The sequence below is a fragment of the Myiozetetes cayanensis genome, unplaced genomic scaffold (assembly GCF_022539395.1).
Source record: "Myiozetetes cayanensis isolate MyiCay16 unplaced genomic scaffold, myiCay2020 scf29, whole genome shotgun sequence".
In the NCBI taxonomy this organism is placed as follows: domain Eukaryota; kingdom Metazoa; phylum Chordata; class Aves; order Passeriformes; family Tyrannidae; genus Myiozetetes; species Myiozetetes cayanensis.
In genome coordinates, this window is record NW_026087510.1 from 885,940 (window position 1) to 913,338 (window position 27,399).

General features: G+C 56.8%; 2 protein-coding genes across 9 annotated transcripts in view; one reads left to right on the forward strand and one right to left on the reverse strand.

Moving 5' to 3' along the window:
- Positions 1–27,399, forward strand: part of ST3GAL4 (ST3 beta-galactoside alpha-2,3-sialyltransferase 4) — a 1,214,471-nt gene that overhangs the window by 14,440 nt on the left and 1,172,632 nt on the right. For 4 of the 6 annotated variants that reach the window (XM_050323058.1, XM_050323054.1, XM_050323057.1 and 1 more), the window contains 10 exons: positions 110–182; positions 675–756; positions 1,288–1,368; positions 1,475–1,572; positions 1,925–1,985; positions 2,219–2,314; positions 2,407–2,596; positions 2,696–2,839; positions 2,940–3,083; positions 3,474–4,479. In XM_050323058.1, the coding sequence (XP_050179015.1) occupies positions 167–182; positions 675–756; positions 1,288–1,368; positions 1,475–1,572; positions 1,925–1,985; positions 2,219–2,314; positions 2,407–2,596; positions 2,696–2,839; positions 2,940–3,083; positions 3,474–3,560 (999 nt within the window). In that variant the 5' untranslated portion in view covers positions 110–166 and the 3' untranslated portion in view covers positions 3,561–4,479. Of the gene's footprint in view, positions 1–109; positions 183–674; positions 757–1,287; positions 1,369–1,474; positions 1,573–1,924; positions 1,986–2,218; positions 2,315–2,406; positions 2,597–2,695; positions 2,840–2,939; positions 3,084–3,473; positions 4,480–27,399 lie in introns of those variants that run through there. The other 2 variants (XR_007629862.1, XM_050323055.1) reach the window with 2 other exon arrangements.
- Positions 4,800–27,399, reverse strand: part of KIRREL3 (kirre like nephrin family adhesion molecule 3) — a 333,492-nt gene continuing 310,892 nt past the window's right edge. For 2 of the 3 annotated variants that reach the window (XM_050323048.1, XM_050323046.1), the window contains 10 exons: positions 26,712–26,860; positions 26,270–26,397; positions 24,926–25,052; positions 19,443–19,543; positions 19,167–19,365; positions 18,049–18,084; positions 15,117–15,224; positions 11,868–11,977; positions 6,483–6,569; positions 4,800–5,724 (listed from right to left, as the gene is read on the reverse strand). In XM_050323048.1, the coding sequence (XP_050179005.1) occupies positions 5,281–5,724; positions 6,483–6,569; positions 11,868–11,977; positions 15,117–15,224; positions 18,049–18,084; positions 19,167–19,365; positions 19,443–19,543; positions 24,926–25,052; positions 26,270–26,397; positions 26,712–26,860 (1,489 nt within the window). In that variant the 3' untranslated portion in view covers positions 4,800–5,280. The remainder of the gene's footprint in view (positions 5,725–6,482; positions 6,570–11,867; positions 11,978–15,116; positions 15,225–18,048; positions 18,085–19,166; positions 19,366–19,442; positions 19,544–24,925; positions 25,053–26,269; positions 26,398–26,711; positions 26,861–27,399) is intronic. The other variant, XM_050323047.1, reaches the window with a different exon arrangement.

Below are 27,399 nucleotides of genomic sequence, written 5' to 3' on the forward strand. Positions count from 1 at the left end.
GCACCATCACAGATGGGCAGGCAGGGGGTGATGCCTCTTGGTTGGGGTTTTGGGGTGGCTCCTGTGGGGTTTACCCTCATCCAGTGCCATTCCCTGTTTCCCACTGCAGGTGACCAGCCACGATGAGAGCTCCGGCCCTCGCCTGATCCCTTTCCTGCTCATAAAAATGATCAACAAGTCTCGTGAGTCCCATCTTCCTCTGTCCAAGCAGGGAGGGGAGGACTGGGGGATTTGCATGTGGAAATCTGGCTTTTGGGGGTTGGATGCTGCTTCGCTGCAGCTCCAGCTGGGTGATGGAGTGCTGGGGTAACCACAGGGAGGGTGGTTTTGGGCTCCTTGAACCTCTGGAATCAGGCACCTGGAACTTTATGGTACAAAAATGGGTGGAGGCACCCGGAAAGACGGATGTTTGCCTGGCCTTTGACAGAAGGTGGAAACAGAAACGTCGTGGTGGCTTTTGGAACCGGGACAAAACCACCTGGCTCTGTCTCACAGCTGCTGCTCTCTGGAGCACAGTGTCAATTAAACCCCAGCCTCTCCCCATCAAAGCTCTGCCAGCCTGGATCTACCAGGACATCCCCAGAGGGCTGAGGGGACCCCACATCCCATCATCTAAACCCCAGGGTACTGGCTTAATGGTGTTTTTTCTCTCCCCCTCCCCTCTGGGCACGCAGGAGGGAAGATACTCGGGGTGCTGGCGCTGTTTCTGGTGATGGTTTGGTACTCAATCTACCGGGAAGACAGGTACACACAGTTGTGAGTGCCTTTTGTTCAAGTTTAAAGGACCTGCTGCCCTTTCCTTCACTCCCAGGAGGTGGCATCCTCCCGCCCGTCCTGCACGGGGATGCGGGAGCATGTTCTGGCTGGATCCCAGGGGAGCGGGGAGGTGGCAGCATCCTCGGCTGCTGCCGGGGAAGGGGGGCACGATACGAGGTTCCCCCACGGTGTGTGGTGGTGGGGGGGCTCTGCAGGGTTTTTGGTGAATGCTGGTGTTTGCCTGAGCCCGTGAGGATGGGAAAACCCTGCTCTCCTCCCAGTGCCAGTGATGCTGATGGAGATGGGTAAAGCAGAGAGCGTGAGGTCCATGAGCAGGGCAAGAGAGACCTCTTCCGATGCAAGGCTGCAAGCCCAGCAGATAAACATCCAAGGCAGTGCTGGCCTTAAATCCGGCTGGAAATATCTCTGGCATGGCCCAAATCCCACTGTGGGGTGCTGGAACCCCCTTTGCCAGGAGGAGGGTGCAGAGGAACAGACATAATTTGATTTAATTAACTCCTTCCCTTACAGCTTTTATTTCCCCGTCCAAGAAAACAAGACGACGTGTCCCCTTGGGGAGGTGGAAAAGAAAGCGGCGCAGTTCATCGGGAAGTGAGTTCTGGGGCTGGGAGGAGGGAGTGGGGGGATGCAGAGCCAGGACCCCCTTCCCTGTGCCACCCCCCCATCCCGGTCTCACTGACCCTTTGCTCCTCGGCAGCTACACGAGGGAGCACCCGCTCTTCTTGCAGCTGAAGGACTATTTTTGGGTGAAGACGCCATCGCTCTACGAGCTGCCCTACGGCACCAAGGGAAGTGGTGAGTGCTGACAGTGCTCTGGGGGTCTGTCTGTCTGTCTGTCCTGCTGCTGCTCCCCAAGGTTTCAGCTTCCCTCTGACAGACTGCTGCAGGTTGCTTTTTGGGGACTGTTCACCCCCACCCCGAAAGTTGATTTTTAGACTCTGCAGCTGGTATCTCCTTGCCCTGGGTGTGTGGGGGCCCTCTAAAAGGGTTTAGGATGGGCCTGGCTTTACTAAGCCCCAGGCACGGATTATCCACCTGGAGCTGGGATTAATGGCAGGAGGAAATCTGGCAGGGATGGGGCGGCACCCCAGGCCTTGTGCCAGGCAGGAGCTGCCTTCCTCACCTTCTCCTGGCCCTTGCTTTGCAGAAGATGTCCTCCTGCGCTTGCTGTCCATCACCCACTACTCCCTGCCCGAGAGCATCCAGAGGTAACACCGGGGTGGGTTTAGGGGCTTTTCTGTCTTTGTCTTCTTCTTGTGAGGGGTGGAATTCATCTGTTGTGGGCCCGGGGTTTGGCAAAATGAACCTCTGCAACCCAGGGGTGGTGGATGGAGCGCGGAAAGGTTTGGTGACTGGGCAACGTGGGGTTAAACCCACCCTTGGGGGTTAAAACCACCCCAGTTTTGAAGCAGGTCTGGTTGAGACGGGGCTTTCTCTGCAGCCTGAAGTGCCGGAGGTGTGCGGTGGTGGGCAACGGCCACCGGCTCCGCAACAGCTCCATGGGCGACACCATCAACACCTACGACGTCGTGATCAGGTACGGCCCTGGACCCTTCCCACCGCTCCCTCCCCACTGCCACCCGCAGCGGGGGCTGACACCTGTGATGTCCCCGTGTCCCCCCACCCAAGGCTGAACAACGCCCCGGTCCATGGTTATGAGCAGGACGTGGGCTCCAAGACCACCATGCGCCTCTTCTACCCGGAGTCAGCTCACTTCGACCCCCAGACGGAGAACAACCCCGACACGCTGCTGGTGCTGGTGCCCTTCAAGCCCATGGACTTCCAGTGGATGGAGGCCATCCTCAATGACAAGAAGAGGGTGAGTGTGGTGGGGAAGCAAGTCCAACCCCTCCCTGACTGCTCCGGAGCTCAGCCCTCATCCCATCCTACCCTTGGGGACATCTCTGTCCTCTTGCAGGTTCGGAAAGGGTTTTGGAAGCAGCCCCCGTTGATCTGGGATGCCAACCCGGAGCAAGTGCGCATCCTCAACCCTTACTACATGGAAGTAACTGCTGCTAAAGTGCTCAACCTCCCCATGAAGCAACCACGGAAGGTCAAACAGGTAAGAGGTGGGGATGGCCAGTCCCCCTGCACCCCTGAGGGGGGACAGCCTGTCCTGTGCGTCTTCCTGAAGGCTGTGGCTCTCTGCCCCTGTCCCCCAGAAGCCCACCACGGGGCTCCTGGCCATCACCCTGGCGCTGCACTTCTGTGACCTGGTGCACATCGCGGGCTTCGGCTACCCCGACTCGGGCAACAAGAAGCAAACCATCCACTACTACGAACAGGTCACGCTCAAGTCCATGGCCGTAAGTGTCTGCCCCACATTTTTTGTCCACGCTCCCTCCTGTTTTCCCCTGGGATGGGGGATGGCTGATTGGTGTGGGAGCCTCTTCCCACGGGGATCTCTTGCTCCCCTCCCACGATGGGTGTCGAGGCCCACTGTTGGATGGTCACCATCCAGCTTCTCCCTGCAGCCCCGTGTCTTTGGGAGCGCGGAGAGCTGGATCCATCCTCGTGTGTTTATGTGTGAGGAGAAGGGCTCATGGCCAGGGGGATCAGGTGGGGAGGGTCCTGTCCCTCTTTTTGGGGGGCTCAACTCCCACTGGTGAGGTGGGCAAGCTGGAGGGCTGGGAGGGGCAGGACGAAGGCGCGTGGCCTCTCCTGCCCGGTGTCATCCCCCGCTCCCCGTCCCGCAGGCGTCGGAGCACAACGTGTCGCACGAGGCCGTGGCCATCAAGCGGATGCTGGAGCTGGGACTGGTCAGGAACCTCACCTACTTCTGAGGGCGGCAGGGACGTCATCCCCTGCTGCGAGGGGACACAGCGCCTGCCGTGAGGGGACACGGTGAGGGCAGAGCGTCCTGGTCACTGAGGGCAGAGCGTCCTGGTCACCGCCGTCACCGCGCCCTGGGATGGCCGGAGCCGGCAGGGCCGGGGGCCGCGCTGGGCCGCGGGTCCCCGGGGCAGGGGCAGCTCTGGGGGGGCGCAGGGAGCCCCCAGCACCTTTTCTACCAACGCACTGAAGCTACCAAGGACTTGGAGGGGACTTTAGGGGAGGGGGGTCCTCCCTCCCAGCGGGCCTGTGGGGGCGAGGCGGGGCAGGAGCCCTTGCCTTGGACTTTCTCTTTCCCTTAATTCCCTCATCACTCGGACGAGGGCCCTGCCAAGGGGCTGATCTTGGGGATCCTGGGACCCTCCCGTAGGGAATGGGAGCCTTTGGGGCCCATGCTGCCTCCTCCCTCCCCTGGACCCCCTCCCAGATATTTAATTCCCCCTCCCTTTTTTTTTTATTTCCTTTTTACTCGGCAGCCCTGTCCTGTGCCTTAGCGCTGGCGCGGGGGCTTGTCCCCGCAGCCCCCCCGGGTGGGGGCACCCAGGGGTGCTTGGCCTCAGGGTCTGCCGGGGCCCTTTGGGGGTGCAGATTAATTTAATTAATTTAAATGTTTATTTATGGTGGAGCCTTCACCTGGGGCCTGCGTGCCACTGGTGTCAGGGACAAGGGGCCTTGGGTGGGGGGCTGGCGGGGTGCTCGGCTCCAGGAGGTGAATGTTGGGGGTGTCCAACGTCCCCCTATGGAAGGGTCATCCGGTGCCTTCTCCCTGCTGCTGTAGGGCCCCCTGTGGGGCCGTGGGTGTCAGGGGAACCAATGGATGGGGGTGTTGAGGCTCATGCTGGCACCCAATAAAGGTCCTGCTGAGGCTGGGATGGGCTGGGCGCTCCTGGGGCTCGATGGGTGGGGCATGTGAGGGAAACCTGGGTCTGTGAGATGCAGAGAGTGTGGCCTGTCCCCCCCTCCTTGTGTCCCCGTGTCCCCTTACCTGCTGTGAGGCCCCATGTCCTGGCTCCCACGCTGGGGTTGTGGGCTCCCAGCTGCCCCGTGCCTCAGTTTACCTCCACCACCAGCCATTTCTGCCCCCCCGGGGGTTCCCCCAGGAGGCCCTGGCACATCCAGGCCAGGTCTATGCTGGGCAAAGTGTCACCACGGAAACCGATGTCCCCACGGGGTGGCCACCAGCCCAGGCGTGCCACGAGAAACACCTCTTGTATTGACCGCGGCGCCGCGATACAGCTGGAGAGGCCCTTCCCGGGGGGTCCCTGTCCCACCGATGTCCCCCCCATCCTGTCCCACGTGGCGGGACCCCCCCAAAACCCCCCCGAAACGGACTCTTATAAGTATGGACACCGAACACGACGAGGGAAGGGAAGGAGCCGGGTGGGAGAGGGCAGCGGGAAGCGGAGGCGAGCGGCTGGGGGGGCGCGGCGGGGCCGGGGGCGTCCCCAGCCCCGCGGAGGGGGCGGCTCCGGCTCCCCGGGGCTCAGCGCGTCCTCGGCGGGGTTGTGCTTAGCATGTACCGGGCAGGGGGGGATGCTGGGCCGGCCCCCCGCCCCGCAGCCCCGCTCTGGGGGCTGGATCCGGCCTCTTCCCACCGCCGCTGCCGGCGGGCGCCACTGTCCGAGCGCCACGGCGCCCACGCGGAGGGTCCCGAGCGGCCCCCGGAGGGGCTCAAACGTGCGTCTGCATCCGCCTCTGCAGGGGCCGGCTGGGGTCCGAGTTTTGGGAAGAGGACTGGGAGTGGTGGGAGGAGGATGCGGAGGCCTTGCTGGCCTTGTCGAACTGCACGTAGCCATCCTGCTTCCCGCTGCTGCTGATGCTGCTGTCGCACTGGGTGTCGAGGAAGGAGCTGCTGTCGCTCATGGAGCCGCGCTGGAACTCGCGCTCGCACAGCTCGATGGAGCTGCTGCCCATGCCCAGCACGAAGCGCTGGCTGTAGTCGTAGAGGCGGCTCTGCCCGCTCAGGGTGCTGTAGATGTTGGTGAAGGACATGCCCGTGGGCACCCGCTGCTTCCCGGCCGGGCGCAGGTCGGCCGGGCAGCCCGACAGCGAGATGGTGGGGGTGGAGTGGTGCTCCTTGAAGGTGTTCACGCTGTAGTAGCCGTTGGTGGGGTCCTGCAGAGTGGGAGAAAGCGGGGGCGGGTTGGTGGTGCCCGCTTTCCCTGGGTCCTGTGGGGCATTTGGGGCACCCACCCTGCCCATTCACTCAGGACGTGCAAGAATTATGGAATATCCTGAGTTGGGAGGGACCTACAAGGATCACTGAGTCCAACCTCTGGCCCCACACAGACACCCCAGCAATCCCCCCCTGTCCCTGAGAGCATTGTCCAAACCTCCTGGAGCTCTGGCAGCCTTGGGGCTGTGCCCACTGCCCTGGGGAGCCTGTTCAGTGCCAACCACCCTCTGGGGGAAGAACCTTTTCCTGATATCCAGCCTAGCCCCTCCCGACTCAGTTCCAGCCATTCCCTTGGGTCCTGTCACAGAGATCAGTGCTGTCCCTCTGCTGCCCCTCAGGAGGAAGCTGCAGACCCCTCAGTCTTGCCTCCTCCACACCCTCCACCATCCTTCAGAGCCCCTCGTTGAAGGACACCCTCAACCACCAACCCCACAGCAGCAATGTCCCCTCGTGCCACCAATGTGTCCCACCCTGCTCAGCCCCCTCCAGATCGGGGCACAGCTGCCCCTCTCACTGCCCTCTCCTGGCACACACCTTTATTATCCCCCCCAAAGGGTGCTGGGGCCAGACAACAGCCCCGGGGTACCAAAGCATCCCTCCCCACACAGGGACAGCCCTCTGGGGTGGGCCAGCACTGGTGACACCGGGGACATGACCCAAGGACAGAGTGGGGCCATGTCCCCAGGGCCTGACTCACCTTCAGGTTTTGAAACTCCTTCTCCTCCTCTTTGAGCACCTCGAGCTGCTTCAGCACCGAATCCTGCTGGAACTCCCCCCGGTCCATCTAGGAAAGGATGCGGGTGGGGGGTCAGCGTCCCTGTGGTCCCCGGCTGTCCCCACCAGCACCCACGCCACGTGGGCTGAGCCCCGCACCCACCATCAGCCCCACGGCACAGGGGAGTTGTCACCAGGGATGCCCCAGCGGGGCCGTGTCGGAGAGCAGCGGGGCTGGGGAAAAAAAGCCTCGCGATTCCCTGGGTTACAGGTGGTTTTCGACAAAACAGGCCCGGCTGATGCAGAAAGTGAACTATTTACCGTGGTGAGGGTTGGGGCGGCACCACCTGCCCAAAGCAACACCCTCAGAATCTCCTTATTTTGCTGTTTTTCCCCCATCTTTTCATCCTTCCCTCCTCAGCTGAACTTGGGCACCTCATTAGTATGCCTTTGAAGGCTGGCCGTGATCGGGAGGGAAGGGCAAGGTGCACATTAATTACACTACGCTTTAATTACCCCTCCTTCAGCACGGGAGGCTGTGCAGGAAGCGGAATAATTATCAACCAATTTCTCAGTTGCCTTTTTTTAGCTTCTCCCGTATTTATCGGGCGCCTCCAGCCCGGCTTCTGTGGGATCACAGCCCTCAAATCCCCTTTTATTGCCCAAATTCTCTCCTCTTTAAGGTGGTAAGTGGCTGTGGAAATTCACCCCGCGGCACTTGCTGTTCATCTCCCGAAAGCCTTTGATGTGGCTGTTAAAGGCAATAAATTAAAGTACCTGAGTTTTCCCAGGGAAAAGAAAACCTGTATCAGCCATTGATTTACCTGGATAAATACAAGTGTCGCCGAGGATTAAACCACTGCAACCAAAATGGGATGTGGAGGTTTTTTTTGCTCTTCCAGCCCCAGCAACCCCCTAAATCCCCTAAAGCATCGCAACAAAGGCAGGGATTGGGGGTGTTAACCCCTAGAAGGGTTTCACGAGTCCTGGCTCAGAAAGAAAAGGAAAAACCACCTCTCCTCGGATTTGGTTGGTTTTTGGCGTGTGTGACCCGGGTGGGCAAGGCAAGACCCAGAAACGGAGAAGGGAGAAGGCAGGTGGGAAGCAAGGGGACAGCCTCGCTGTGACCAAACCTCCGTGGAATTAGCGGCGGGTTTGACGGGGTGTTTTACCCCGTTTTATGATGCTCTTGCAGGGATGGTGGCAGTGACCCGTGCACTGGGATGCCCCTCCAGTCCCGTGGGGACCCTGCCTGTGCCCGGGGCTGGCAGGATGCTCTGGGTCCGTGGATTTGGGGGCTGCAGGGAGCCCCCATAAAGTGCCATCTCATCACCGAATCGCCAACTCCCCCACTACAGCCGCTCATTAACGTGACCTTTATTAAACCTGCGTGGCGGCTCAGCCCCGATGTGACCTTACGGCGTTAATTAGCAGGTGCTGAGATGCTCATTAGCGTCGCTTCCGCTTTGCCGCCGCTGGGTAAACACCGGGAGGGAAGGAAAGTTGACTCAGGTTCACTTCGTCACCAACACTGATGGGCGTTACGAAGGGAGAGCGGGAAATGCGTGGAAAAAGACCAGGAATGACCAAGTGCGCTGGCACAGGATGCTCCAGTGTCATGCCTGGGCTATTTTTATCGGAGCTGTGCCTTTCTCCAGCCAGTGACAGCACCAATATGCTCCTCGGCACTGCCGTGCAGGTGGCTGGTTGACCCTACCAGGGTGAGGGATGTTGGAGATGATTCCCAAACAGTGGCTTCCTCAGCTCCCAACAGAGGGAGGAGACAAGCCCATGAATAATAATAATTAAAAAAATCCTGGGAATTCTCAGCTGGACAAGGCTTTATCACCTTCAAACAGCAGCTCTGGCCTTGGTTGCCTGGTGATGTGAACTTCCAACCATTTGTGCGTGCTGCCCATCCCAGCTGAAGCTGCACCACCTCATTCCACCTCTCCCCAAAGTGTTGCTTTTGGATGAGCTGGTGCCACTGGAAGGGGTTGGCTGTGCAGGAGGGATGCGCCCTGGACCTCCCCTGTGAGGCTGGATGTTGTGGAGGTGCAGCCTGGCTCTGATCCAGACCTGGATCCGCCAGCTCGGAGGTTGCTGGTGCTTCCCAGGGCTGTGGTGGCACCGGCCTCTGGGCACGTGGAGCATTTTCCAGGGAGAAAGGCAGAGAAAGGGATGCTGTGTCTGCTGGGCTGCAGGTGGGATGAGTCTCACCCTGAATGGGAATTCTGCTTGAGTTTTTCTCTTCTGCAGGGAACTGAGCTGAGCTCCTGGTTGGAAAAAGTGTCTGGTGAGTTGATCACCTGTGATGGCTGTGACCAAACTGGGAACGGCCCTCAGAGCAGTGGGACGGGCTTCAGGAGACAGGAACGAAAGGAGAGCAAGGAAAAGATCAACCTGTCACTGGATTGGTTATTTGGACTGTTCCACCCCAAATATGAACCAGAGGTGATGCCTCGGTCACCCTTTGGACTTGGGATGCTCCAGCCTGTCTGTCACTTTGGGACTGTCTCTGATTGCTCCAGGCAGTGGGGGTGGCTCCTTTGGGATCACCAGCCTCATTTCATAGGTGGGAGGCAGAGGGTCCAAGCAGCCAGGAATGAACCCAGCCATGGTAACAGAGGGTGTTACGCCACGTCGGGGCCGAGGATGCTCCTCATCCCTCTCCTCCCAGCCCAGGCTCAGCCAGGCTGACACAGTGCATCCCGGCAGGAGGGAGAATGCTGCTCTTGTGATTTATTTTTCCCAGGATCAGACCCTTTATCGGGCTCTTTTGCCTCCAGCCACCAGAGCTGGCAGCTTTTTCCCTGCCTGTAGGCACTGCCTGGCAGAACAGGAGCGTGGGGAGCGGCGCTGAGGCGATGTGAACATATGCAAATCAGCCAGCGTGACGCGTATCCTAAGGTGTTAATGAATTTAGAGATGCATGAATAATTATTTGTGAAAAGCACGGCGAGCCGCTGAGGTCACAGATGGCTGCAGAACGACAAAGGCAGCAGCGGTCGGGGGAGGAAGGAGGGTCCCGCTGGCACTCGGGGGCCAAGAATGCTCCGGCAGAGCGGGACACGGTGGGAAACCGAGGAGCAAAGGCACGGGATCCCGAAATTCAGCAGGTCAGGCTGTGCCAGATCACAGGAGCTCGGCTGAGGGGCCGGGATGATGACAGGACGAGGAGTGCAGGGGCAGCAGCTGTTTTGCCAGCGTGGCCACTCCTCCTTAACATCCGCATTAACGATCCCGGCACGGCAATGACATTCCCAGTGCTACTGAGCTGCCAGGTGCGGTGAGGGCGAGAAGAACATCCCAAAGGACGCTGTCGAGGTTGAGCCTGGGATGGACATCTCCCAGGAAGCTCAGAGAAGGCAAATGAGGAAGCAGCAGGGGAATAATGCTGGCACAGGGAGTGGGCAGAGCTGGAAATCCTGGGGTGAGGTGCTGGGCACTGCCCCCACTGCCCCTGCCAGAGAGGTCTTGTTGCTGCTCAACAGCAAGAGGAAGTTTTTGAGTTGATCCATCATTTCACTGACAAACTTGGAGCCTTTTCTGAGGGATCTGTTCAGCACCCACAGGCTGGGTGTCCAGAGGAGATGCCCACACCGGCTGTTGGACACAGCGAGGAGCGGGATGAGAGAGAGCAGAGGTCCCTGGGACTCTGAAGAGATAAGAAATTGGGAAGTATTTCCTGGGAATGTCCTTGCAGAGGGCACATGAGGGTGGGGAGGCTCTGGTCCAAGCAGGGGAGGGGGCTTTGATACCTTTCTCTGCAGGTAGGGTGTCCCAGCCAGTGCCAAACCCACCCAGCATGGGCAGCAGAGATCATGGATCCATCTCTTCCAACTTCTGAACAGTGCTGATACAAGGACTTTATTTCCAACTGCTGTATTTTCGGGAAAAATTCCTGGATTTGGCCAGGAGAGGGGGAGAAGTGCCTTGTCCTGGTCCAGCAGCCAGGCTTGTGAGTCTCTGTCATGTTGTATCTGAAAACCCTCGGCTTTGCCACCCTGTTTGCTCTTAAACAGCCCCTTTGTACCAGGCTGTGACCAAATCACCTCTCACAGGTCTGCCTGACAGGCCCAGGAGCTCTGTAACCTCTCCCCAGAAGGCATTATTTCCTGGTTCTCAAAGAGAAATTGCCATTTTTTTCTGCACCATTTCCACCCTGCCAGAATCCTCATTGCAACGTGGCTGGCACAGCTCCCCCTGCTCCGCTCCCAGCCTCGCCAAGGGCACGTGCTGATGTGGAACCACCCTCTGGATCTGGCAAATACCCCAGGAAAGGCCCCAGGATGTCTTCCAAGATCCTGTACCTGGCCTCCCATGACCATCCTCTTCCTCCTTTATTCACAATGGTAAATATTCCGTGTGTGTCTCCTCTGCTGTGTGTGCTTCCAACCTGGTGCCTGTGGCCTGGAGTGGCATTTGGGATAATCCCAGGCCCTTCTACGGGAGACAGACCTGGGCTTGGTGCTGCTGATCACACAGATGATGTACAGAGTCCCATGGAGAAGAGGCTTCTCATTCCCCTTCATCCCAGCAGGTTGCTGCAAACCCAATCCCAGCCTCCTCTGTCCTTCCAGCCTCGCAAATCCCTCCACAGATTTGCGGATTTCTCAGGGCAAAGCCCTACTAGGAATGAAGGGTCTTGCAGAGAAGCCTCAGTGGTGCTGGGATAAGGTGCCAGATCTCCACCTCCTCCTGCCTCCTCATTTAAGGCTCCCTGGCTGTGTAAGTGCTCCGGCAATTCTGGTAATTCCAGCAAGCAATTCCACCCACACTACAACGACACTCAGCCTTGCCTTCCCTTCCCACCGGGAATTCATGGAACAGTTTTTGCAGGCAGGACATACAAGTTCTGCCCAAAAAATTGAGGGTCAGATGAGGAAAAAGAAACACTAAGCAGGCTGGAAATCAACCTCTGGCCTCTTCAATCCCTTCTGCCCTTCCCACCTGCTCTTTTAACTCTGCTTTTACAGCCACTTGCCTTTTCCTTCCCGTTCTTTTGGCCCCCACCTGTGGATCTGCTCCCAGATGTGTGCACACCTTGGATCTGCCCACAGAACCCTCTGAGCAGCCCGGTTAACGAGCTCGTTATGACCTGGTGCTCACCCCTTGTGTGTCTCCACACCCTGTGCAGCTCTCCCTGCCTGAGGTGGCAGATTAGCCTCGCAATTAGCCCCGAGGGCAGCCGGGCTGCTGCAACAAACCCCTCCCCAGCTCTCCCTCCTCATTTAGCCCGGTTTTCGCTCGAGGAGGATTTCTGGCAGGAGGATGAGTGGGGATCACGGGACGAAGGACACCTGCCCGGGCTCGTTCCTATCGAACACCTGGAGCGATGGCTTAGGGAGGGGAAGGAAATCCTCACCATCAGCTGCTTGATGGTCGGGTGCTCCTCCGCCTCCCTGCCCGAGGCCGGCTCCTTGTGCACGATCTCCACGCGGATATCGTTCTTGGCAGAAACCACACCCTTGAGATCTGGGAAAAGAGGGAGATGGAGAAGGGGTTTAGTCCAAGGCAGTGGTGGAGCATCCGCAGGGAGCTGGCTGAGGATGCCTGGCAGCACCAGGGAAAATAAACCTGGCTCAGCAAGTTCATCCAAGAACTAGGGGAGCAATATCACCATAGGGTATGGGCATGCCACCTCTGGACAGCTAAGATTCCTGCTGGGATTCCTTTGGGAGCTTGGCTGGTCTGTGCCACAGTCATGGTGCTGTTAACAGGGGCTGGGCTGCAGCAGAACTGCTCACACAGCTGGTGGAATCATTATCCAGCCTGCTGATTCCTAGGAAACACTGCTCCTGAGGGCAGGACCAGCTCTGCCTGGGTGCTGGGAACCCCTGAGGAAAGCCTTGCCCAGTTTGGGGTGCAGACTCATATGGAAAAGGCCAAGCAATGAGCACAGACACGGCCGGGGAGGATTCTGTCATCTCCAAGCAGCCTGTTTTCAGGCAGAACAGAGAGAAACATTCCTGGAGAGACTCCCTGCCTTCCCTGAAGGTGTCAGGCGTGCTTTGAACAAGTCATTTTAGCAGAGTTAAGCACAGACGCGGAGCGGCGGGAGCAGGGGCGGCGGTGCAAAGCCGAGATGAAAAGCAGGCACAGATGCAAATCTGAGCAGTGAGACCTCAGCAGCTTTGAAGCCGAACTGCAGCCTCGGATCTGGCTCTCACTTCCCAGGATGGCTGTGCCAGCCCTCCCGGACCCCAGAACTGCCTTGAACCGCTGGTTTGTCAGATCTGCCTCCAGCCAACGGAACCAGCAGTGCTCTGCCAGGCCAGGATTGGGGGGTTTATCTCTAAACCAAACTGGATGATGCTTAAGAGACCAGCATGAAGCTCCATCCTTGAATTCATCTCTCTCAGCATCCCCTGCCCTCCATATCTGCAGCCCCCAGACCTCTCCAAGTCTCAGGGCACAAGGCAAAAGCTTCTGCTGGGAAGTTACAACAGCTCTTTCTTTTATTTTATTTTATTTTTTCCTGCTGGGACCACGTTCCTGGTGCCAGAGCCTTTAATCACAAGGAGAAGCTAATCACTGTCTTGCACCTTCTCTCCCAGGAGTGCTCCCCCTTAAATAACTCTGGGCCGTTAAATCACCGAAGATACAACACCAGATGTGCAGTAAAGTCATCTTTGTCTTTTCCAGAGCCTCCAGGCTCGGTGTGTCTACACCTGGTCCTTTTTAAATTTTTTCTTTTTTTTTTTTTTTTTTCCCCTGCATTTCCTCAAAACAAGGCCAAGAATTGCCTCCCCCAGTGCCATCAGCTGTGGTCAGTGGCTGGGTCAGGAGATTCCTTCCCCTGAGTTACTGCTGGGTCACTGTGTCCCCAGCACACAACCACTCCCACAGCCTGCACCAGGCTGTTGTTGTAAATGATGCCACAATGCTCCAGTGTCTGTCTTGGGAGAGGAATCTGCAGTCACCCTGGCAGGAAATGAGTCCTTCTCCTGATACCCAAGTGCTCTGTTGGCCCCATCATTCCTGAGCTGATCTCTGTAATTCCTCTGCTCATCTCACACCACTAACCAGGATCAAATTCCTCATCTTTCAGCCTGGTGTTCCAGCCTTCCTGCCACTGGAGACAGTGGCCACAGCATCCAGTTGGCATCAGCACCTCAAAACTGGCGTAAAAGTTCACTTGGCACATTCAAGTCCTCCCCTGCAGGGTTCTGCACCCTGAGCAGGGTTGGTTCAGCTGCTGATGCTCCCAGCTCCCCCCCAAAAATGAGGAGAGACCCTGTTTTGGCAGCTCCAAGTGGCTTTTGGAGCCCTGTGAGGGGGGACTGAGTGGTCCCACTGCCACCAGCACCCCCTGCATGGATCTCAGGCTGGGAATCCCACCTGCACCTTGGATTTGCTGCTGTCCCTGGCTGGGTCTGTCTCTCCTCTTCCCCTTTCACTTCGGGGAGGGAAGGGAGGTCAGGACAGGGATTGTTGCTGAACTCTTGGATGATCTTTTCTTGCTTCCTCTGATCCCAAAGTGAGGTGGCAAAGGAGCCTTGTGGGAAGTGCAGGGACTGGTACCCTGGTCCGGGAATGCTGCCAACCTCTCCCCAAGTGCTCCTTCAGGTGCTGGAATCATCCATCGCTGCCAAATGATCTCCACAACATCAAACTGGCCTGGTTTGGGTCCTGTCCATCAGCAGTCCTTCCCCAAAAAGCAAGATTAACGAATTCCCCCATTTAATTTGTTAATCCTTGCTAATGGAGGCTGTGAGAGTTCAAAAAACCCAGGATAAAACAGGGAGAGGCATCATTATTGCTCTGGAAATTAAACACATTTCTGCTGTGGGAGTCTGTGTGTCCAAATCACATCCAGGAGCAGCCTTGTGGCTCTGCTTTGCAAACCATCAAGGGGGGGGGGGAAATAAAAGGAGAAATAAAACAACTGAGTGTTCTGGCACACCCATGGAGCTCTTGGCATCCTGGCATCTGTACCATGTGTCTTGGGAGCTCGGAGTCCTACAGAGAATTCCTTCTCTCCCCAGAGGTTTGGGATGCTCCAGACAATCACACTCTTCTCCCTCCTGGTTTGGTGCCTTTTCATGGAGCCAACAATTCTTTAATTTCCTGGTGTCCTTTTAATGAGGCCACTTGATGCCACACTGCCCCTCCTCCTCTACCTACGTCTCTAATGTCACTTCAACTTGTATTCCCACTGCAGCCAGACTCCAAAACCCACATATCCCATGGAAATCCCTCCACTGGCTGTCACTCCTGCCAGGAATATGCATGTTATGTCAGGAAAATTGGGACTAAAACAGAAGCAGAACCATGGAGGGTTTTTAAGCACCGGTGTGGCACAGTGAGGCTGCCTCTCCCTCTTGGACATCAGGATTTCTCCAGGGGAGGGATGAAGAGGTTTCCTGCCTGCCTCCTAAGCTGCCTGTGCTGCTAACAGGGATCAGCATGTTTTTCCACAGGCACTTCCCTTCTCCCATGAGAAAAGGGAACGTTTGCCGCTCGCAGCAAACACTTGGAAGGTCAACGTGAGCAGCAGCTTGTGCTGGTGTCGTGTCAGTAGATTCAGGCTCTGGCTTCTCCCTGACCCACTCGATTCTCCCCCTCCCCAGAGCTTTCCCCCAACCCTTTCCCGAAGAGGGGGCACACTTACTCCTCTGGGAGCGGGCGCAGCAGAAGGCGACGATGGTGGCCATCAGCACCAGGAAAGCCACGCCGGCCCCCACGGCCACGCCGATGATCACTGCCATGGGCACCGACTCTGCAAGAGGAAGGAGAGGGAGCCTGAAGCGGGATGAAGGTCCCAGAGGTGGCTTTTCCCCCCACCAGGGACCCACCCCTGGCTACTGGCAAGTGGCTGGGTGAGGAGCCCGGGGAGGGTTTTGGGGCCTCCTTCCCCGCTCCCCCGTCCCTGCTGCCCGTGGGACGCTGCAGTTTGTGCAGCCCGAGCTCTCTGTGCCTCAGATCCCCCTGGGAGGGACAGGAGGGGCCAGCCAGAGGAGCAGCTTAACAACTGCTCTCCTCAGTGCCCTGCAGGCCAACAGATGAGCATCTCAAAAGGATGAAGTGCAGAAGAAGACAATGTGTTAATATTATTAAGGAAGAGAAATGACATCTGAGCAGGCTGATGGATGAGTTAACCCAAGAACCATCATTCACAGCCCCTGCCAGTTTTACAACCCAGTTTCCTGCCTTCTTCCATGGCTTATCAACTCTGTCATCCTTCCCAAACTCCTGAGGGTGCCACAAGGAGTGGGACAGGAGGGATGGCCTGTGCTGAGGCTGTGGGGTGGGATGTGCAGGCAGGGTCCGTGGGAGGCAGAGCTGGGGTTACATCCTTCTGCCTACAAAAACCCTGGAGCTGGGTTCCCAGCAGGGATTCTGGGCTGTGGCTCAGCCAGCAAAGCTGATTTATCCCCACAGATCCCAGCAGCAGCCTGGGAGGTGCAGGGAAGGGGGGTGAAATATGAAATCATGTGTAAGGGGAAGGGGTCAGATTTGGAGCCCCTGAGCCTTGTTATCTCCCTGCTCAGTCCCTCTGCTCCCTCCAAGCACAGTTCCAACTTAATGGTGACTTTTGGGTTGGTGGCTGCTCCCTGGATTAGGGACAGGCAGTGACAGGCAGCTGTCCCTCTGTGGGACACCAAAGCTGTGAGTACCACAAATCGCCTCCCTTGCCTGGGTTGAGAAACCACATCCCAAAGACCCTGTCCCCAAAAGCTGCAGATCCCTGGTCCTGCTCTTTCTGAGCTCCCTGTAGGCTCTCATGGACCCCAAAGAGGGATAACCCTTTCCAGGGTGTCCAGCTGAGCTGGGTGATCATGTCCTCTCCACTTCCCTGGACACCTCCAGTGTGTGTTTTCTCCTTGGAATGCCTGCCTTGGAAATGGATGGGATGAATTTAGGGAAATGGGAGCAGAGAGGTGGTCCTCCTCCTCAGAGGTGTGTGCAGGTGTGGGATGTGAATGCTGCTGGAGTGGGGACGTGGGGACACGTGTGTGACTCTGCTAAGCACAGCCCAGCAGCCTCACGGCTGCACCTGACTGGAGTACAGGAACCATTTTCCACGTCCCACTGGTGTGGAGCTGGGCTTGGGCACAAATTTCATCCTGGACCTGAGACCACAGGTCCTGCCTGTGCCTTTCATCTTTCCTAGGGGACACACACCCATACTGGTAGGACTGGGGGAGTTGTGACTTCACCAGCACCCACTGTGCAGTGAGCAAAGGGTTTTTTCCTTGTTATCTCACCCCAGCTGGGAGCTCTAAAGCCACTTCATGTAAACCTTTAGTAGTGGCCATGGGGCTTCCTGGCTCCTGAGGCCTAATCTGGGAACTGCAGGGTGATAAAACGGTGGTGCTGGTTGAGTTTAAGCTCTTCTGCTCACACTTGATCTTAAAAGAGCTGATGTTTCTCACTTTCAGGTTTGCTCATGAATTTCCTGCCTGGGCCTGCTGGTCCCTTGATGTGTCACTTGTCACTCAAGCTGGGCCACTGGTGACTTGACTCACGTGGCACTGAATCCATCACCAAACCCCTGAGAGTGCCCAGGCAGTGAAAAGGCAAGTCCCATCAGTGCTCTGCAGCCTCGTGCTGGAGCTCAGGGAGCAGATGCTGGAGCTGGATCCAGCTGCCCTGAGGAGCTCACCCGAAAACCAGCATTCTCCAACACTCCAGCTGAGCCATGGCAAGAAGAAACTGGGATTTTCTGAGACCACCTGCTAGGCAGTGCTCCTGCCAACAACAGCAACTCCTTATGGGACTTTTTTGGCCTTCACAGGGGAATATGGACCAAAGGGGTGAGGAGACAGGAGCCTGGGAACCCTGGGAGGGCTGGCTTGCTCTTGGCTTTGGGGGAGTGGGATCTGCAATGCAGAGCCCAGTGAGAAGCAGGTGGGGATGGGGATGAAGATGATGGAGAATCACATAAAGGAATGGGGTGGGGAAAGCACCCAGGGCTCTCTCCTGGGCTGGGAAAAAGGTAACTGCAAAGGGGCAGTGACAGGAATGGCTGGAATGATAAAAGGTGTCCCAAGGGGATGGGCAGACTGAGAAGGAGCAGATTGCTGGCCACACACTCCCCCAGGAGCCCTGGTCTGGGGCAGGGGATGAGGAAGGCACAGGGGCAGCACATCCCACAGCATCTGCACCAAGATCCATCCAGCCCTGCTCTGGGGCCAGTGGAGGCTGGCCAGCACTCTCCCACGATGCTGAAACAAGCTGATGCCTGCAAATAGGCCTGGAAACTTGCACTTCTCCCTCTTTTTTTGTCCCATGATGGCACTTTCTGGGACTTCCGCAGCATTTAAAACGTGGCTGTGCAACATCATCCCCCTCTCGGGGTCTGGGGAGCTGGGGCACAGAAAGTGTTGGTTTGCAGGGTGGGTCAGTGGCAGAGGGGAGCTCTGCTGACCTCTCCAAATTCCCAGTCCTGCCCCAGTCACTGCCCTGCAGTTTCCCTACACCCCTTCCTGCCCTGCCTGCCCTGCCGGAAAGCTGCCGGGCCAGGAGGAGGATGCCGGGCCCTCAGGTGTGGTAATGGCTGGGGACAGTTCACATTCACGGTCAGCTCATGATTTCCATACCTGCTTGAATACCAGCTCCTGATTTCATTTCCGTACCTGTTTGAAAATAAAGCAAGTGTCCACAGCCTCGCCCAGCCCAAGCACCCAGCGCAGCCCTCCTGAGCGCTCAGCCCTCCGCTCCGCTCCGTGCTCCGGCCGCAGGGCTGTCCCCGTGAAGGGGATGGCCTCTGCCCCCCTCAGTGTCCCCCTGCCCAGGGCAGGGCTGGTCCCTTGCATGGCCTAGCAGGGATGGAGGGATCTCAGCTCCGAGCCTGCCCGGCCACCCTCCGCTGGGACCCGGCCCTGCCGCCGAGCGCTCCCGCTGACTGGCAGGCGACCTGGAAAAACCACTGGCTCTGTTTGCGTTGGAAGGAGCCCAAGGCTAATTTTAAGGGGTTCATTTAGCTCTGATTTAATCTGGACGCCAGCCTTGCCTATAAATCATGGCTTAATGAGAACAATCCACCTGCCTGCCCTGGCATTTAATAAAATAGAGGAGAACTGGAGTTCCTCCAGGAGCTAAGCATTCCTCACTCAAGCCGTCTCCCTCCCTTGCTATGGAGAGCCCTGGGAGTGGAAATCCCCTGGCCATCCCCTGGGAATTGCTTCGAGGCTGGGTGGGTAAGCCCAGCCTTGTAAAACATGCTGGCAGGGTGGCTGGTGGCCGGGATGGAGAGTTCCACCAGCCCAGACGCCTTCCTGCCGCTCGCTCCCAGCACCGTGGAGCAGTGGGGGCTGCTCGGAGCAGCCATTCCTGTCTCTCCAAGGCTATCCATGATCCTCCAGCCCTGGGCAGTGCCATCACCTCATGCTGTGGGACAGGGAACAAGTGGTGCAGGATCATCTTGTGCCCTCCATCTTCAGCAGGACAGTAAAATCAGGAATAGCTTATCAGGCAGAGTCCCCCCTCCTGCCTCCCTGCCAGGACCAGGTACCCTAATGATGCAATCCTGCAGCTACAATGGCTGGAGCGTTGTCACCATCCTTCCTCATTTCCTAATTTCTTAATCTCCTCTTTGGCATCCCAAGAGCTTTCCTGGGCACCTCCTGCCTGCCACAGCATCTCCCCACTCTCAAAGCCCAGCCGGGCGCTGATTCCCGCTGCCCCCCGGCCCCCAGCAGGCCCCAGCAATGCCCACCTTGCTCCTTGAGCCGGATGATCTCGGTGTCGGAGCCAAAGCTGTTCCAGGCAGTGCAGTTGTAGATGGTTTGGAAGTCGGCCCGGACGATGTTGCTGATGGTCAGTGTGGAGATGACCCCCTCGTCCGTGCTGACCGTCTCCACCGTGTAGCGCCCGGAGGTCCCGGATTCCAGGACGTTCTCCTTCCAGGACCAAGCCTGCCAAGCGAGAGAGGGGTGAGCCCGGGGCAGCCCGGGGTGTGCCAGGCCCCCGCCGTGCCCCGGGTGCTACTCACAATGCGGTCTGGGGGTGGAGTGCTGCGGATGAAACACTTGATCTGCCCCTTCTGGCCGTGCAGGGCGTGCTGGGTCTGGGTGCTGGAGATGATGGGGGGCCCTGTGGAGAGAGGAGAGGGCTGCTGGCACCCCATGGGGACTGCTGGGGATGAGTTAGTGGAGCTACAGAGGGACATTGGGGTCCATCTTTGAGGGGCAGAGGTGGAGCAACAGCTCCATCACCTCCTGTGATAGAGAAGGACATTGAGGGGGGGCTTTGGTCCCTGCTGGGTTTCTGCAAAGGCCCCACAGATCCCCGGGATCCCCCATCTCTGCTCCCCCATCCCTGGTGTAAATTACCCTGTCCCCTTCTCCTTGGTGAACCTGGTCCCTGAGAAGGGCTGTTTGCTCCAGAAGCTAAGCAGGATCCCATCCCACCTGGTTCCTCCTCTGTGCTCTCCCAGATTCCTTAGGCAACCATCCCCAGGGGTTTCAGGAAGGGGTAGGAGGGCAGAGGAGGCACAGCTGGTACCTTCAGGGCACCCCCAGTGACCTGCACTCGCCTGCCTAATGTGGTGGAGAGGTTTCTGCTGGAAAAACCTTGTCCCCCATTCAGATTTCTGAGCAATATGAGGCCAAACCCCACCTGAGCCAGCTTGGGATAGGAAATGTCCTTGTCCTGCTTTGGTGGACATCCTGGGATTAGGGGAAAAGGGGTGGGAGAGGAGATCATGGCTTGGTGGAATGGGTGCATCCCTCACTCTCCAACAGCCCTGCAGGGGAGACCCCAAGAGAGCAACACAAGAGCTGGGATCCCAATTGCTCTTTGATAACCTCCTCAATTAAGGCAGATTTGCATTTCCATGAGTGGCTTCTGCTGGCAGAAGAGAAAACAGCACCAAGCTGGGCTGCAGGGAGAGGGGACAGGCAGGGGCTGGCAGATCTGCCCCTGTCCCAGCTCAGGAATTTTGGGTGCTCATTCTGGGTTGTCACTCCTGGTTTGGAGTCTGTCTCTGGGTTTCTCAGAAAATAACAGCCTTGAGGATTTTTTCCCATTCTTTCCCCACAGACTTTTCCCATTTTCCCGACCTGCAACCGATGTGTTCCTTTAAGGAAGGTCTCAGGGGTTTGGGGTAAAGTGGGGAGAAACATTCACCTGGGTATTCCTGACTGATTCTCATTCCAATCACTCATTTATGAATTTCCAGAATGCACAAAAATGTACCAAAACACTAAATCCTTCCCTCTGGTGCATTCACACGTACAGCTGCCTATTGGAATTATCCCAGTATCCCCTTCCTGCACCAAACTTGCACACTCCCCCCACACCTCCTACTGAGACACAGCCCTGTCCCTCCTTCCCCACGCTGTTCCCAGGGGAGATGGATGGAAAACGAGCTCAGTGAAGCACAATTCACTGACCAGGGTTCTGGCAGCTCAGGAAATTACTGCTGGAAGGGAGCTGCTGTCAACATCAGGAATAGCAGGAGCTGGGCGTGAAGGTCAGGACTTGCTTTGATGTAATGGGCACAGCTGTACAGCAGGGGAACCTTCTGTGCCCCTTTTGACTGAAGAAGACAAAACCCCCCACACTTTGTTATGTTTTTCTGCCTAAATGCTCAAGGTGTTGGTCTAGGCATGATCCCAAGGTGTGAATGCTCCTTTATCCATCGCTGACAGCCCAGCTTTCCCAAGGCTCTCAGGGAGGCTGGGTTGAATCCTTGCTTTGCCTCCTGGTCATCAGGCATCAGATCCCGTGGTCAGTGATGCTCTTGCTCACGTGATGATCCCAAAGCCATTAAAGATCTCACCTCTGTAGGCGACAGCAGTGATGGGATCTGAAGGCCAGGCCTAAATAATAATAATCAAAAGAACCATCTCCTTTCCATTTCAATGGTTGTATGTTACTTATGAATTCTGGAAGTGCTCCAAGACTGGGTGACGCTGGAGAAAAATGGCTTAATAATCATTAAAAGGATCATTTTCCCCAAGGCGAGTGGATTTTAAATGGCACAAATGCCAATGGCTTCGGGTTTTATTATTGCTTCAGGAGTTCACAGTCGAAGGCTTATCATCATGATAATAGTGGATGACTAAAGACCATTTGTGAGATGAACATGCCCAGAAATAATAGCACGAAGTTGCAGCCCCTTCGCATTCGCGGCCGGCGTTTGATTCTCCACCGGGCTCTGGCTCCTTATGAAAGCTGCCAATCTCCAGCCTGGCATTCAGCACTGAGTGTGAGACAGCCCACAGGCAGGGAAAAGGCTCTAAGCAATGTTGCTATGGATATAAATGATGGAGCTATTGGGGGAGGTTATTTTTAGCACGTCGGTCCCAATTTATTTGTGCGGTCCTGGCGGCTCGCACAAAAGAGGAGGTTGGAGCAGGAGCCTTCAGGAATGAAAGGATGGCCTTGGCTCCAGTCTGCTTGAGTCCATCTGAACCTTTCCTCCCAAGCACAGAATGGTTTGGCAGGAGGGTTTGGTTTAACTCCTTGTTTCCTGCAGAAGCCCTGGGCTGGCTGGTGCTGCCCAGTATTGCAGAGCTCCATCAGTGGTTTGGGTTGGAAGGGACCTTAAAGCCCATCTTGTTCCATCCCCCTGCCATGGGCAGGGACACCTTCCACTAGACCAGATTGCTCCAAACTTGCCCAACCTGACCTTGGACACTTCCAGGGATCCAGGGGCAGCCACAGCTTCTCTGGGCAACCTGTGCCAGGGCCTGCCCACCCTCCCAGTCAGGAATTCCTTCCCAATATCCCATCTAACCCTGCCCTCTGGCACTGGGAAGCCATTCCCTGTGTTCTGTCCCTCCATCCCTTGCCCCCAGTCCCTCTCCAGCTCTCCTGGAGCCCCTTTAGGCCCTGCAAGGGGCTCTCAGGTCTCCCTGGAGCCTTCTCTTCTCCAGGTAAACCCCCCCAGCTCTCCCAGCCTGGCTCCAGAGCAGAGGGGCTCCAGCCCTGGGAGCATCTCTGTGGCTTCCTCTGGACTGGCTCCAGCAGCTCCACATCCCATGTCCTGACACCATGACGGGCTCCTGACCAAGCAGGGTGGCAGGTCAGCCCTGCCCTGCTCTCAGCTCTTAGGCATGCTCAGCCTCCTTGTTGGGGTGAATCCCAGGCAAATTACCTCCTGGATTGGCCACCTGGAGTTGTCCAGCCCTTCTGACAAACCTTTCCTTGCAGAGCAAGGTGGGCAGGGTTGGTGTCCCTGCTCAGCAGCTCGGACAGACAGACTGGGGATCCCTCTGTGAAGATGATCTTGGGGGACTTCTCCTGCCAGGGTAGGAGCTGTGACCAGACTGGGTGCAGTCAGGAGCATCGAGGGGCTTTGCTATAAATCCACCTGCTGCTGATTTATGACGGCACCAAGTTCCTCCCTTCCCTCGTGCCTCTGCTGCTCCGGCCCTGCCAAATGCTGCCGCTTTGCATAATCCTCCTTCCCAGTAACCAGACTGTGAATCCTATCTGCCTCCTGCAGGCCTTGGCTCTGGCATGGGGATGGGCTGCTCTGTACCCACAGACCTGGCTGGAGAGGCTGGGTGGGGAGGGCGGGAGGATGTTCTCCCACCTCAGCATCGTCGAGCCATGCTTTCAGATAATTTTTGGGAGTGGATGGGCTGGTGCAGGTGGGACTGCAGGCTCAGACTGGGTCGGATGATCCCTCAGTCGGGGTCTCTGTGCTCTGGGGGAAGGATCAGCCTCTCCCAAGCCGGTGTGCCCCGATCAGGGTCTGTGCAGCCAGCCCAGAACAGACACTTCTAAATGCCTAATTTTCCTGTGACGAATCCCAGCCCACGGAGAGAGGCACCAAGACAATTGTATCACCCTCTGGATTTAAAAGCACTTCAAAATATGAGGCATTCAACTTCCCTCTCGAATTACAGCAGAACAGGCTTCCAGCAGAATTCATTAGCTGGATTAGACACAGCGTGCTGTGCTCCGGAGCTGGAACGCCGCTCCAGCGGCAGGACAGGCTGCCAAGCCCCGGTGTTTGGTGATGTCACACTTGGAAACGCTGCTCTGAGGCCTCATTCTCCTCACCGAGGGGCCCAGGACACCACCCTGACCTGGAGGTGTGGGCTTCTGCCGCGGTCCAACGCCTGTGATGGGATGTCCCAACACTGTCACCTTTGGGGTGCACCAGGCGCCCCGCAGCACATCCCACGGGATGGGATGCTGCAGGCAGCCGGCTCTTGGGAGCTGAGCAGCGAACCCCACTCACGGATTTCATTTGCTGCCCCTCAGCTCTGCCAGGTGTGAGCTGCAAAGCTCTGGAGAGCAGCTCTTCTGTGCCGAACGCTCCGAATTCCTGGAGCCTGCAGAACCCTCCGCTCTGCGTTCGAGGCATCCTGGTGTGCCTGGTGGGTGTCAGGGAAGGAGCAGGTTCTTTCTTTGTGCTAATTTGTTGCTTTGTTTTCCATGAGCTCATTTAATTGTAATTAAAGCCCAGCAGCCGCCGGGGAAGGAGGATTCAGGCGCCGAGGAGCTGAGTCGGAGACGAGGGAGTGGTTGCTTTTCAGTCCCCTGCTGTGTTGCTCTTGGCTTCCCTTTCTAGGATTACAGAATCCTGGAATGGTTTGGGTGGGAAGTGATCTTTAAAAGTCATCCAGTCCAACCCCCTGCTGTGAGCAGGGACATCTTCAAGTAGATCAGGTTGCTCAGAGCCCTGTCCAGCCTATCCTTGAAGGTTTCCAGGTTGGGGCATCCACCCATCTGCATTATCTGCGTTTAAAATTAATGCTTGTAGCTGCTTGGGCTGCCTCCTGCTTGTTTCCTTCTCTTGTGACAGTGAGTGGGGACTGAAAGCTGCTGGTTTGTCATGCAGGTGAGAGACAAAGCAAAATTCAGCCTCTGTTTACACCATTTGCAGCCCACCTGGGTCTTTCCCTGCCACATTTAGGCTGAAATTTGTTAGCAGCAGCTGCAGGGTCCTGGCCAGGGCATCATTAAACTCCAGAGCTCTGGGTGTGAGTCTGGGGCACAGCCTGACACTGTGGTGGGTGAGTCCCGTGGAAGCAGCCGTGGAAGTATCCTCACAAGCATCCTCCTGGGAATCCTCCCAGATATCCTCCCAGGAATTTTCCCAGGGATCCTCCCAGGGATCCTCATGTGGGTTGGAGAGTGATTAGGCTGCTGGTCTCAGCTGCAGGCTCAATTCCCAGCTCTCCAGCTGTACAACAGAGACAACAGCGCTCTCCGACCTTGCGAGGGTGTTGCAAGATTAATCTATTAAAGATTTAAAGATGCCAGCTCCCAGCTACTCAATAAACCCCTGTTGGTAATAAGGATCCATGTGGGGATGACCTAACCTGGGGTGGTTTTTTTTTGCTTTAACTCGTGAATCTCCAGGAGAATAAATACAAAATCCACTTTACTCTGATTGTCCTCCCTCCCTGGCCTGACTGGGGGTGGGATTTGCTCCGGGAGGAAATGCCTGAGGGGATATTTTGGCGGCAGGGGGAAATGAGGAGGGGCTGGCGATAGGGAAGCAGGAGGTACCGTTGACGGTGAGCGTCACCTCCCGCTCGCTCGCGCCCACCCGCGGCACCACGGCCCGGCACACGTATTTCCCGGCGTCTTCCTGGCGCACAGACTTCAGGGTCAGCTTGTTCTCATTGCTCAGGACCTGCAAGAGAGGAGGGGGCTGCTGAGGGGGGTTGATGAGAAGTTACGAGAGACCCGAGTTACGAGAAATGTGTGTTACCAGCTCCAGAGCCCAGAACAGACAGGGCATGGAAATATCACTGACTGCCACTGACCAAGGAATGAAGAAGCATCACAGTTTTTCTTTTTTTTCTTCGTTTGTTTGGTTTTTGTTTTTTGTTTGTTTTTTTTTTAATTATAAATCCCATTCCTATTCATCTGAGTTTTTACAAACTCCAGTTTTGCAAGAAGTTCTCAAACTACAAGAGAAAAATATTGGTGGCTGCAGCGACAGAAAAACCTTGGAGAGAATCACACTTGCATCTCCACATTTGCAGGTGCAAGGGGGGCTGCCCGGATTGACTCAGGGATTTCAAGCCCAGAAGTGGTGGGAGAGGTGGCAGACACCTGGGAATTGTGTCTGGAGAGGCAGAAATCTCAGCTGGCTTCAGCAAGCCCCCCTATAGACTGGCTGCAATGTGTCTGCTCCCCCCCTGCCCCCACTGTGCAATGAGCAGCTTTATTAAACCTGGAAAATCGCAGCAGACCTGGCTGAGGGGCTCAGCAGGATCCTGGCACTGCTGGTATTTAAAAAACCACGGGAGGTCTAAAACAAGGAGTGGAATGCCTGGGAAAAAACTCCTACAGTCGCCCTGGGCTCTCTCCCCAGGGCTCTGCAGGCCACAGCCCATCACCTCTCCTGCATCCAGTGCCCACTGGCTGGGTGAGCCCCTGGCTCTGCTGGATGCTGCTCCCACAGCTGATGCCTCCAGGAATTAGTGCTGATGTGGTGGTTGGACAGGGATCTTGATCTCCCTGTAGCAAGAAAAGGACCATCCCAAAAAGGACTGTCGCAGGAAAGTCCATCCCAGAAAGGACCATCCCAGAGTGGATCATTCCAGAAAGGACCATCCCAGGAAGGTCCATCCCAGAATGGACTATCCCAGAATGGACCATCCCAGGAAGGTCCATCCCAGAAGGAGCTGCCTGCAGGTGAACTGCAGAACCACTACCCATCAGCGAGATGTTAAGCGCTGCTCTGGTCAGGGTTCAACCCTTAAGCCCCTTATCATGGGAATCAGTTCTCTCTTGGGACTCCTTGGCATTAGGAGGAGCCAGCACTCATCCAGCCCACGTGTTCTGCTCCGTGGGAAGCACCCCCTGCCCTGAGCATGCCCCCCTCCCTGCAGCAGCTCTCACCACGCCCGAGCCTCGCTTCATCCAGACGATGGTGAGGGAGGGGTTCCCGGTCCAGGCGCAGTTGAAGACGGCATCCGAGCCCAGGTCCACCAGCAGGGACTGCGGTTCTGTCGCCATCCTGGGCCCAACTGCACAGAGGAGACCGTGGTCACTGCCAGGGCTGGGCTGTGCCAGCCAGAAACCCTCACACCAGACAGGTCAGGGGGAGGTTGTGGCAGGCCTATGGGCCAGGTGCTGCTGCAGCCTCAGAGGGACCAGCTCCCCTGGGACCACCCTGTGAGCTCATAAGGAAATTGGGGGTCCCACCACTGCAGCATTTACGAAGTCTGAGCAGCAGGAGAGCCCAGCAAGTCCTGGTCACCCTGGGCACATCAGACCACGTCCCCTTCCGACTGACTGAGCAGCTCTGCTCACGCTGGGAGTCTGGACTCAGGGTACTTACAGTAGACATCCACTGTCCTGCTGATGTTTGTGCTGCCCAGGGCATTGGTGACCTCGCAGGAGACAGGCTCAAAGAAGAAGGTGTGGTCCACGATGGTTTCATAGAAGTCACCAGAGGCTTCCTTTATAACCTGGCCTTTTTTCGCCCACCTGTTGAGGAAACAGAGCATCCTCACGGTGCTGTTCCGTGTCTCTTGTCATCTCCATGTGTGCACAGGGCTGGGGGCAGCACAGCACAGGGGGCCCTTGACTTTAGGAGGGACATGGATGTGTCCTCAGCATCGTGCCCTTCCCTGGGGATGTAGGGATGTGGGGATTACAGGCGCAGGTTTTGGAGAGAGGCCATCAAACGATGGGTATTTATATCCCCACCCAGACCTTTCCAAAGCTGCTGTCTCCCTGTTTCATTGGGAATGCACCTCATTCCTTAGAACTGTGAAAACCTCAGTGATGGGAGGGATGGGACATGGAGGGTCTCTGCTGATGGGGAACCACAATCTGTTCCTGAACACTTGCCAACAACATCCTTCCACATCAAAACCACTAAAAACCTTTTCACTGCCCCCCACTTTTACCCTTTTTTTCCTTTTATTTTTTTCCCCAATCAAAGAGAACTTTATCCCTTTAAGGCAGCTGAAATAACATTCCCCCGAAAAGCCAAGCTGGCATTTGCAACACTGCGACTTGCA